Here is a 12,555-nt window from a genome sequence, read left to right as displayed (position 1 = left end):
TTTGATCGATTGATTTAATTTATCAATTGTGTATGTGCTTCTGAACATAGCATAGCCACATCCCAAAAAGAAAAACTTCTGACTCAGCACATACACTATATATACATATGAAGAAAATTGAAGGGGATTTAGACTCTCAAAGCAAACAAGTTATGCAACCATGTGAGAAACACACACACACACGCACACACACACACACATTTACAGACGTTAAAAGACCACAAATGCACCATTTTTTCTCAGGTTCACTATATCCTGTTTTAATTTCAGACATCATTTTGCATCCAGTGTATTTTTAGAGGGCTCTTAAAATACAAAAGTAAATATGTACATTTTAAATCCTCATGGAAGACATCTATGACTTTAAAAAAACCAAAAACCAAAACCCCAGAGATGACCTACAACTTCATGCATTATATTATGCGAATCATGTGTCATTTGGATTAATTTCAACGGTCGTTTAAAATAATAATCTTTCGTCTTTTTTTTTACAGTTATGCTTCATTTCTCTAAAATGCAGTATGACTTCCAGTGATAACTCTAAATCAATAAACATCTTGCAGATTTTACTGTGGCTTTTAGATCATTTGTGTGTCAAAATGTCCATAGATATCAATTTGTATGCAATAGAAGAGTGTAGAATAAATAGGTAGTGACCAGTGGGCATGGGTATATGTAAGTCTAGAATCTAAGTGTGAGATGGATAGATTATGAAAATTGGGTGATTAAAAAAACTTCACACTGTATTCACTAATATTTATCTTATCATCATCCTCTGCCATAAAGCGTAAATATCTATTTTTTCTATTATATGAATATGCATAGACATATAGTCCCTTTATAATCCACTGTGGTGACTTTAAATTGCTCTTAAACCTTTAGGTAATTTCTGTGGATGTACAGGCTTTGTGTCTGAGTGATTGTCTCTGTAGCAGCATTTGCAGAGTGGCTACTTTTCACAGGCTTTAACATTTGGCTAATGTGTCTGTCTCTGATTCTGATTATGTTATTTTAAGGAGCATTTCACAGATGGTTGAACCGACTGACACACGACGGGAAAATGTCATGTGTAAATGTGTGGGGAAGAACACGAATAAACCTGAGCGTCAAGTTCTTTGTACAAATCCTCGTAACCTTTTCATTACCATATGCAGCCTTCGTCTGTTCAGGTTTGATCAGCAAAACGTTGGATATGAAAGTTTACTTTTATGGGACCAAAAAAGAAATAAGTGAGCAGTCAGATATGAAACTTGTTAACAAAAAAAAGCCTGATCAACGTGTGCATGTTGGACGTAGCACCTTTAGTGCATTCAATAAATTTTTTAATCCTACATTTTACTTTTCCTTCTAGCTTGAATGTTGAAACCAAAAATACCATTCAAAACTGTCATAGGTGCAAACCAAAGTGGGCGGATTCCTCAGCATGAGTGGGGTTAAAAAGAAAAAAATAACTTAACTCCTTTATAAAAATAAATTTTTTATAAAAGTGTATTTAGCATTTGATTTATCTGTGCCATGGATGGCGTTGCTGTCTGACAACTCTGGGGTTCAATCCTGGTTCTATCCTGAGCTCAGGTTACTGTCTGTGTGGAGTTTTGCGACTTCTTTCGATGTCTCTCTGAGTTTTTAGCAAGTTCTCTAGTTTCCTCTCACCTCCCAAAAACATGGCAGAAGGTGCTCAAGATGAACTGATGTCCTGTCTAAAGTGTATTCCTGCCTTGTGCCCAGTTTTCCTGAAGTAAGCTCTAGGATTCCATAACAACCCTGACTGGGACAAATAATTGAAGAAATTAAGAAATTGGTCTTATGTAAATATTGTCTCGGGTTGTTTAACTAGAGGGTCAAAATTTTAGCTATGATGTACTAATGGGATCGGAAGAAGAAAGACATGATAAGTCTTATGGAATGAATGTTGTAATATAAGTATATAATCACTTCAAGATACAAAATGTTCCTAGTAGCGAACCGATTTAAAGGTTGGTAAGAATAAACATAAGGCCTGGTGCTTCTCTGCCTTTGCGCTTTTCAGAGAACAAGCCTGGTTTGTAATCTGTCTCTGCAAGACGTTTAATTTATTAAAATTATCTTACATAATGCCTTCTTTATTTAATCAGGCGCACTCGCTTTCTCCCACAGAGAGAAGTGATGGATGGGGTGAGTGGGTGAACTCTGTGCTCATTTATTTCTCCTTTGTGTCACGAGTAGTTGCTGTAGTTCACGGCCCTCCCCGATCTTTGTCTCATTTTTTTAAAAGAGAATGAGGTATCTGGGAGATCATCATCATCATTATCATTATCATCTTCATCATCTTCATCATCATCATCATCGTCATCACGCTCTGCAATAATAGCTGCAATAGTTGGGAGTGTGTGGGACTGTGTTACTAATAACCCTTCCAGAAGTTGACTAATCACATGGTTCGCGTGTGAAAAATGACACGTGTGTGAAAGTTACTCGCTTTATGTATCGTGTTCACACATTTTTCACATTTGGATTTTACCAAGTACTGTTTATTTATTTATGTAAAAAAAAATGTTTACGTGATTTTTTTTTTTACATGATTTATTAAATGATTAACCCGATTTTTTATGATTCCTTCATTTCCGCATGGGATTTTTCTTAAACAATTTATGTGTGCTGTTTTATTACAATATCATTTTCAGATATTATTCAAAAAATGATTCTCGTGCGATTTTCTTCAAGAGAGTTGCATGAGTTTTTTGTTTTATTTATTTCCACATGTGATTTCATAAGCATTTACGTGTGATTTTGCCACATCGTTTGTATTTTCACATATGATTCCTGTAAGCGATTCACATGTTTTTTTTAATGAATATTATTTTTCAAATTCGTCTCCGCCCCCAAAATTTTCGTATTTTCATGTTCTTTAGTGATTCACATGTGATATTCTACACATGATTCTTTCATATGCATGTGTGATTTTCTTTTTTACTTGACCTGTGGTCACATTATTCACATGCATACTTGAATCAGTTGAAATGCACCTTCACATGTTTCACTATATAGTCATATGTGAGTGCACAATATGATCATAAATGGGGAAAAAAATATAGGTATTTTTTTCTCATAAGGGAACCTTCAGAGAATATGTGAATATGTTGTCTGAATGTTTTACACATTTCAGATATTCCACAATCCTCCAGTTTGACAGGTTCAACACTCAGATGTAGACTTTTAAGCATATCATCATCATCATCATCATCATCATCATCATCATCATCATCATCATCGTCATCATCATCGACATTCTCACCATTCAGAAGAAGTGTAATGCTTCATATTGCACTGTGCCCTTATACACGAATAAGCCTTTAACCAATGAGACCTGCTCATTGTCTTTAAGGCTTGGTTAATACCTCAGAGTCGCAAAATGTAGATATTTATAACCCAGATTGATTTGGTTTTAATTTCAGGAGTATGTATATGTTACCCTGATGTCTTTTTTTTTCAGATATTGTTATTTTTAATTATTGTGCAAGCAGCCTTCAATAAAGCTTGAAGCTCAAAACGTATCCAGCATAGTGTTCAAACTACAGAAATAATAAAAATCCTGCTCAATCATTTGCACTATATCATAATTTATGTGCAGTCAAACAGTCCTACTTAAAAGTAACAAACTTGTATCGATATTTTTCCTCTGTGCAAGAGAGTGCATCCTGAGCATGAACGGGTGTGTAGTCAGATGTGTTGCCTGTGTGTGGAGGATAAATTGTTCCTGGAAAAATGATGACCTTTAAAACGCACACACACACACACACACACACACACAATGATTAATATACACACATCTGAAGATATAAGACACTAAATTTTCTAACTATCTGCTAGCCTGGGTGCCATCTTGTTGTTTTTTTAAATAATAGCAATTCAGTATTTTCTTGGGATGGAAAAAAATGTATTTAAAAAACACCGGAATTAATAATATTGGTAAGTGTCTGTAGTGCTACAACATACAAATGTTTGTATGTATGTTGTAGCATTTCAACATATATACTGTATATAAGAAAAAACAGTGATCTAAAAGCTGATCTAAAGAGCTAACCTTATTGCTTTGAGTCAAATGAAACAAAATGGATCGCTGTTATTTACTGTGCTGAAGAGTGTTTGATAAATCTATATTTCCAGGGTTTAAGTGAAAAATAAAAAAGCCAAAAAAAGGTATCACCTGTACCTATAAGATGAACGTCTGACCAAATTTGGCACCCAGGATAGCTCGGTATTGCATTATGATATCACTTAAAGCTATCACTGCAAAACTACAGCATAAAACGAGGAATCCTATTTCAAGTTTGTTTTTCCTACAGGAAGGCCATCCAGCAACAGTCATGAACATAACATCACCTGCCCCTTGACTACACCATGGCGCTAGGTCAGCAGGGTGAGTGGTTCATATTGGCACTTGCTTTGCTTTGTCTCTGTCAGTTCGAGCCAAAACTAAAGGTTACAGACTGGGGCTACGTTTAAATAAAATTTTTAGAGGTGAATGCCAATGGTTAGTCAGGTCAGAGATCATATCTCTGACTCTTTATGGTGCGATCTCTGGTCAGAGTTCAGGCTGGCAGACAAGGTTTCCATCTCAGTCCCCAAAATCCCCCTAATACCATCCTCCTCCTCGTCCTCCTGGCAGAATGCCAACTCGTTCTCGTAGCAGAAGTTAGCAGCGGAGTGCAATGACTTGCTATCCTCAATGTCTTTGGCACTGCAACGTGGTGTGGAGGGCACCTCGTAAGTCTTGTGGAAGTGCGTAAAGTCTACTTTGTAATGGTTTTTCTCCTCAAACACAACCGGCTCAAAGCGATGCCCCCACAAGATTTCGCTGGACAGGTAAGAGCTGCGCACCTGAGCCGTCATCGCCGTGGCCTCGACCATGCCCTCGAGGATCACAACAATCTCAAAGTCTTCACTGGCCAGGTCCTGTTTACTGATTCCAAACAGCGGGCTCTCCTCGTTTATCTCATGGATGATGGTCAGAGGAGAAACAAGGAAGATGCGGTCGGTGCCTTGGTCATAGCCAACATTGATGTCGATCTGGTCAATTGGGATGTACTCGCCTTCTTCCGTCACTCTTGGCTTGATCAGTTGTGCCCTTACATGAGCCTCGACAATGTGACTTTTGCGCAAATTTCCTACACGCCACATCAAGCAGAGCTTTCCATCTCGCAAAGCTATGACGGCGTTGTGTGAAAACAGCAATGTCTGCGCACGCTTTTTGGGCCGAGCCATTTTGGCCATGATGGCACCAATCATGAAAGCGTCAATGATGCAACCCAAAATAGACTGCACAACAACCATTAAGACAGCAAGCGGGCATTCTTCTGTCACACAGCGGAAGCCGTAACCAATTGTGGTCTGGGTCTCGACTGAGAACAGGAAAGCTGCCACAAAACTGTTGACCTGCATGATGCAGGGTGTAAAGTCTTCACTGGAGGTTCTGTCAAAGTCACCGTGTGCAAGGGCAATGAGCCAGAAGATAAAACCAAACGCCAGCCAGGACAAAATGAAAGCAAGAGAGAAGAGAAAAAACATCCAGCGCCAACGGATGTCCACGCAGGTCGTAAAGATGTCAGCCAAGTAGCGCTGCGATTGCTCTTCCATGTGCGAGAAGTTGACGTTACACTGTCCGGTTTTGTTAACAAAGCGGACGCGTGGTTTCCGCCGGGTCTGGATCTTACCATTTCCAAAGCCATTTCCGAGGGCAGGCATGTTGCCGTGGCGTTGAATGTCCTCCTCCCACGATGACACAACGTTGTAGCGAGGGGTTGTTCCCACACTCATGCCACTTGGCCCAGTCAGGATAGCCAGTGGTTTGGATTGCAGGCCTCTGTCTCTCCACCAGTCACTGCACAAGGTACAAAGACCTGAGATAAAACAACAAGTGACAACAAGTGACAGCAGTCATTTAAGCATCCTAATTACAATTGTACAATTTCTAAACTTATGTGTCCATAGCCAGAGAATGTGATGGATTGTAACTACCCTAGGATTCAGATTGTAGAATACAAAGAATTCTGTTATAATTTTACAGCTGAATATGCACAAATCTCAACAATCACGCTCCAAAATCTATTGGAACATCTTCCCAGAAGAGAGGAGAATATTATAACAGTAAATGGGGAATGCATGTGGAATGGGATGTTTAAAAAGCAAATCTTATGGTCAGGTGTCCTTTTGTTCAAGGAATATTCACAACAACAACAACAACAACAACAAAAAATCTAACTCCAATACCAGTTACTAATAGTAAAGTTACTTTTACCAAGTAACCAAGCAACAAGGAAAAAACAGTAACTAAGGCTTTAACTTTATTGAATTGAACATATAAAGTGAACATAAATTAAAAACAAAAAACAGTTGAAATGCTAACAAAATCTTTATTATTATTATTTAATTTAATTAAATTTACAAATGCACTTTTTTTTTTGCAGCCAAACAGAGAACGAAGGAATTACAACGTTACGGAAAGAGATTTCCAAAACAGCTGGGTTTTCTGTAGTGTAATAATTCTACACTGCAATTTCAGCAGTGATTTAAATAAAACACACACGCGCACATACACACGCATGCACACTTTCATCACCTCATATAAAACTAAATTAAGACTTAAATGGAAGTGATGAAAGCAGATTTTTAGTGAAGTGTTAATGATGTGTTACTCTGGGATTGTGTGCGCAGGCCGAGTATGTATTTCCGTGTGGCCGCTATAAACACGCGTGTGTGTGTCTGCACCGCAGCAGATGTAACAAATTAAAATTAGCTTGGTTTCACACGTTTTCTTGCGAAAAACTTAAATCCGCACTTTGTGCAGAGGCGCGTACAACTGTCAGCTCCTGCAAGACTCAGGAAGGATTAAACTAGCTCCCCTGCTCTTTAGCATAGCGCATCAATACTATACATTTTCCTATGAATATCATTATTTGTTTGTTTTGTGGTGCAGTGTCATTTTCTTTCCGAGTCCTGTTTTGGAAGCTGCCCATGGGGTCTGGATTTAGGCACCAAGTCCCTGCCTGACTCAACTGATCTGCCTTTCTAATAATAGATGCCTATCCCAAGGAGGCTAGAGACATACACACACGTCTTCGCATGGGTCTGGGTGACATACTGTACTCATGCCAGAGGCTTCGGCATACAAACTGAGGTGTTGCTATATCAGTGAGTGTGAATATCTGCGGAGCCTTAGATCGAACCAATGCGGTAATGAGGAAAAAACACACCATATCATTTCCTTCATGCACACATGCACTCATACGCATCCACTTGTGCACACGCACACACACACACACACACACACACACACACACACACACACACACACACACACACACACACACACACACACACAAAATATACATGAATGCACATGGCTTCATCCTTACAGTGCAAAGGAATAAAGGCATCAGATTAAGAAACGGAGGGATATAGAGGTTACCATGGAAACCGGTCTGGTAGAGGTAGTGTGTGCATGTGAGTGTTTGAGGGGTGACTGCCGGCTTCATGCAGTGGTATTTTAGTCATCCTCCAGGTGGCCAATCACTCAGAGCGAGTGGGAGAGAGAGAGAGAGAAGGAGAAAGAGAGAGAGAGAGAGAGAGAGAGAGAGAGAGAGAGAGAGAGAGAAAGAGAGAGAGAGAGAGAGAAAGAAAGAGACATGGACTTGATGTGATACCGGTCAAAGAGAAAGAGAAGTAAGAGGCAAAGTCGAGTTTTTGGTGCCGGAGGGAGAAACACCTGTTACTGCAGTGAAGCTGGCGTGGCCACCGCTTCCCCGCAGAGATGCAAGGTATCGTGGCTGAGTGCTCCTTGTGTCCTGAAAGAACAGCCCGCTCTCTCACCGCAGTCCAGGATTCAGTACTTCCATTCAAACATGCTGCTCTGCGCTACTCCTGCTGCTTCATAGTGTATCAGGGTTCCCAACCTAATCCCTGTCTGTGTATTTGTTTTAAGTGTAATTACCACTGACCAGACCAAGTTTCTCTGTACTGAGAAAAGACTCACTAATAAATCAATTCAATCTTATTAATGTCTGCTGTTGAAATTTCTAATTTAAGCTGTTATTTTCCTATCAAATCTCTTTTTATATAGTTGAAGCCAACATTTTACACGAACCTTGAATGTGAATAATGCTCAAATAGACACTTCACATTTAATTAATTTAATCTTTTACATTTAATCCTTATAATAACTAAAATCATAACTGATAACTTGACTACATGCATTTTTTTTTTGCAATTTGAGGCACTCTGGGAAGTTATCGCAAGTAACTTTTATATCAATTAACAGGACACCAGCAATACGAGAATTTAGTTCAGTTACATTTGATCTGTATGGTGCTTTTAACAATGGCCCTTCTTCCAAAGCAGCTTTACTGGAATAAATAGAATGCAAAAGTATATTTTTGCATCATAAATTGCTCTCTATGTGTTTATCCATAATATGCAAGCCAGAGACAATGTCCAACTCCCTGAGATAGTTTAAGGAAAGAAACTTTGAGATAAACCAGACCTAAAAGGTAACCCATACATATTTACTTTATGTATTCTGGGCAACTCAAGAACTTCGAGGATGCATTTGGACTGTAATTAATATCAATAATCAATATTTGTGGATTTAGAGAAAGCGTACGACAGGGTGCCAAGAGAGGAGTTGTGGTATTGTATGAGAAAGTCAGGTGTGTCAGAGAAGTATGTGAGGGTGGTGCAGGACATGTATGAGGACGATGTGACAGCAGTGAAGTGTGCAGTAGGAAGGACAGACTGGTTCAAGGTGAAAGGTGAAATTGCATCAAGGATCGGCTCTGAGCTCTTTCCTGTTTGCAGTGGTGATGGACAGGTTGACGGACGAGGTCAGACAGGGTTCTTCGTGGACTATGATTTTTGCGGATGATATTGTTATTTGTGGTGAGAGTAGAGAGCAGGTTGAGAAGAGCCTGGAGAGGTGGAGGTACACGCTGGAGAGAAGGGGAATGAAAGTCAGTAGGAGTAGGACAGAGTACATGTGTGTGAATTAGAGGGAGGGCAGTGCAGCGAGAAGAGGTGATGAAGGTGAATGAATTTAAGTACAGTACCTGGGGTCAACAGTGCAAAGTAATGTAGAGAGTGTTAGAGCAGTGAAGAAAAGAGCACAGGCAGGGTGGAGTGGGTGGAGAAGAGTGGTAGGAGTGATTTGTGATAGTAGGGTATCTGCAAGAGTGAAAGGCAAAGTTTACAGGACTGTGGTGAAACCTGCGATGTTGTATGGTTTAGAGACAGTGGCATCGACTAAAAGACAGGAGGCAGAACTGGAGGTGGCAGAGCTGAAGATGCTGTAATTTTCATTAGGAGTGATGAGGGTTGAGGTAGGACGTTATGGAGAAGAGGTGAGCGAGGCATAATTGAGATAGTTTGGACATGTGCAGAGGAGAAACATGAGTTATATTGGTGAGAGAATGCTGAGGATGGAGCCACCAAGAAGGAGGAAAAGAGGAAGACCAAAGAGGAGGTTTATGGATGTGGTAAGGGAAGACATGCAGGTAGTTGGTTTGAAAGAGACAGATGTAGAGGACAGAGTAGTATGGAGACAGATGATTTGCTGTGGTGACCCCTAAATGGAGCAGGCAAAAGAAGAAGAAGAAGAAAAATCGTATACATTCTTTTATACAACTTTATAACTCCTTTATCTCTGTAAAGCTGCGTTGAGACGCGTTTGGGATACACCGAATGCTGTCCTTTTATTAGAGTTCCATCATTGTTGAGGTTATTAACTGTTAACTGATGGACATTTGAATTAAAAAATTTGTTCATGACAATTGTAGTTCCATGAAATTATAACAAACCGTTCACACTAACTACACTGCAAATCCATCCTCATGGTTCTTGAATTTAACCTTCCACAGTATTGATCTTGGATTGGATCTTTATTTCAAGTTAAAGTTTTTTTCTATAGTGCTTTTTACAATGGACATTGTCTCGAAGCAGTTTTGGCTGTTCATAGGAAAAAATTAAGGTTACAGTTAAGGTTAAGAACGAGGTTTGGAACGCTGTTTGGTGCAACCTTGTATCTAAACAAATGGTCCTTCAATTTAAATTTTTTTTGGTAATTTGACTTTCTTTGGAGGGTGGTTTGGTGGTTAGCATGCCAGAGAAGGTGAAACTGAGTCACTTTTGTTTTGTTTAGGTGGAAACTGAGTCACTTCTGTTGTTTGTCATGATGGGTTTATCCCTCAAACAGGAGGATGAAGAGAGTTAGAAGTTTATGTATGTATCTATCTCTCTGCATATAGTCTGTCTGTCTGCATATATATATATATATATATATATATATATATATATATATATATATATATATATATATATATATATATATATATATGTATGCATGTATGTATAGATATAGATAGATATATATAGACAGACAGACTTTTCAGAGATTGATTTACCAAATTGAGGGGCAGCATGTACATAGGTCCATTAATTTCAGAAATGGGAAAGATACCATCACAAGCACTAATAGACATCCTCTGAAGCAGGATTCATGCTACCCTATGATCACGAGAAGACAGGAAAGGGTTGAAAGGTTGACAGAGGTCATATTTTACATATCAAATTGGGCTTGTTTCATAAGATTTTAATATCTTGTTTAACAACAAACAATTGAAGAAAGTATTGCAATCAAAATGCAGACAGTGTGCCTATGATGTACAAAACCATTGTAGTATAATACAAAGATTTAGAGAGGGATAAAGGGACTGGATTTTGGTATGAATAATGTCTAAAGAGCAGAAATGCGTGGCAACTACGGTGACCTTGTAGTCTTTTTCTAAAGATTTTTGACTAGTTTGACATCTTTCATGAGCTTTTTTATACGGACCCAAGCTGGAGATTTTGCTGAAACTTGCCAAGCTCAAGCGCTGACTTAAACTCAGTTGAGCAAGGATACATCCCTTATACATAACTTTCAACTCCTTCAGTCTAAACCCTCACTAGAATGTCGAATAGGTAATATGCCGTTTAGTTTGAGGTTATGTTGTTATTCTTGTTGTCTAGCCCTTAATGTATGCTTAATTCTTTGTTTCTTTTCTTAATACAGATAGCTGCACTGACTTTATTGTCTCCACTCAATTGTGCATACACTACCTAGAAATATCTAGATACATCTAGAAATGCTTCAAATGTTTTAATTAGCCTTATGAGCTTGTTAACACCCTCTAAGTTTTAAAGTAACAAATGTGTTTGCGTTTCTTTTTTTAGGGCCTGTAACAGAATCCACTTCTGTAGTACCTTCTATTAGGACATGGCTAGATTACATGGCAGGAAAAGTTCATTGAAAATAATGAAAGTGATTAGAAAGCATAGACTTCCCAGTACATTGAACAGGCTCCTCGAAAAGTAAGCATTTGAGATCTCCGGTCAGGTGTAGATTTGATAAGCCGAAGAAGGCTTTAATATTGCTCCTTTCTGAGAATCGAGTCAAGCTCCGAGCCGCGGCACTCAGATCCGAAACTCTGAGACGCAGCTTTGAAAATTCCATTATGTGTACTTCTGAGTGGCTACTTGATTGATGAGAATCAGTACAAATGGAATTGTCTGAAGTCAGAGCAATTTTTAGACACTGACGTGAAGAGGAAAAGCGACTCGAGCCAAATAGCCTGTTCACCCCAGACATCACCCCCATCTCACTTTGTCAATTTGCATGATGAAATGGTACTGAATGAAAGCGACAGCTGTCATTTTAATATTCTCTTTCTGTGGAGCCGTGCTGCTCCCCTAGTGCCCCGGAGATGGGACAAGACAAGGAAATGATGAACAGAAATGTAAATCGGGACAGGTAACTCAAAGAAATGACTCGGCTGACTGGAAACCAAATCTCATTAGGGGAGCGAGCTTAAGCTAGGACACGAGCGTGAGCACATCTTGCTCAATTAGTCCGGTTTAATAAACTTCACAAGGGCCGACTAATAACATTTTCACCATATGTGCTGTGCTGTAAAAGGATCACAGGCTGCATGGGGTGACTTAGAATAATAGCTGCAGAGCGTGATCTGATTCTAACACATCTGAAAAAAAAAGAGGTCTTAGATCCAGAGGCTTTTGGATGCTTAAACATGCAATACATAGACTTTGACTGTAATTGTGATAATTCTGTTGTTTGGAAGCTCGTTCACCATGCTTTGTGGCCTTATTTATTATATCATCACAAATTATGTAAGAATTTTTTGGTAGAGGTAAAATAAGCATGACTCGTTTCAACAGAGCCGGTTGTGTCACTCACAGGGGAGGGAGGGGTTTGGTGAGAACGCCGAATGCCCAAGCAGACGATCAACACGCGCCGGGAGATTTCTCATACGGTACATGTTGCATGTTGAGCTTTTACATGATCTTCAGTTGCTTCATATCAGTTATTAGTCTCAAAACATATTATTTAGGAACTGATATGGATTCAGTAACTACAGGAAATCTAATTGGACAGGTGTTTAGTTGTTTAGTGAGGACTCTCTGGGGCTGCTGACAGGTTAATGAGTGTGCGCGCGCACACACACACACACACACACACACACACACACA

At 39.2% G+C, this 12,555-nt stretch overlaps 1 protein-coding gene across 3 annotated transcripts in view; it reads right to left on the bottom strand.

Moving 5' to 3' along the window:
- Positions 1-2,600: 2,600 nt before the first annotated feature.
- kcnj12b (potassium inwardly rectifying channel subfamily J member 12b) overlaps positions 2,601-12,555 on the bottom strand; it is a 10,784-nt gene continuing 829 nt past the window's right edge. The window contains exons 1-2 of one of the 3 annotated variants that reach the window (XM_083567410.1): positions 7,745-8,329; positions 2,601-5,860 (exon numbers count right to left, since the gene is read on the bottom strand). In XM_083567410.1, the coding sequence (XP_083423536.1) occupies positions 4,531-5,796 (1,266 nt within the window). In that variant the 5' untranslated portion in view covers positions 5,797-5,860; positions 7,745-8,329 and the 3' untranslated portion in view covers positions 2,601-4,530. Of the gene's footprint in view, positions 5,880-7,744; positions 8,330-12,555 lie in introns of those variants that run through there. The other 2 variants (XM_083567408.1, XM_083567409.1) reach the window with 2 other exon arrangements.

The sequence above is a fragment of the Silurus aristotelis genome (assembly GCF_946808225.1).
Source record: "Silurus aristotelis genome assembly, chromosome: 17".
Lineage (NCBI taxonomy): Eukaryota > Metazoa > Chordata > Actinopteri > Siluriformes > Siluridae > Silurus > Silurus aristotelis.
Note: the sequence above shows the minus strand (reverse complement) of the source record. Positions and strands in the feature narration are given on the sequence as shown.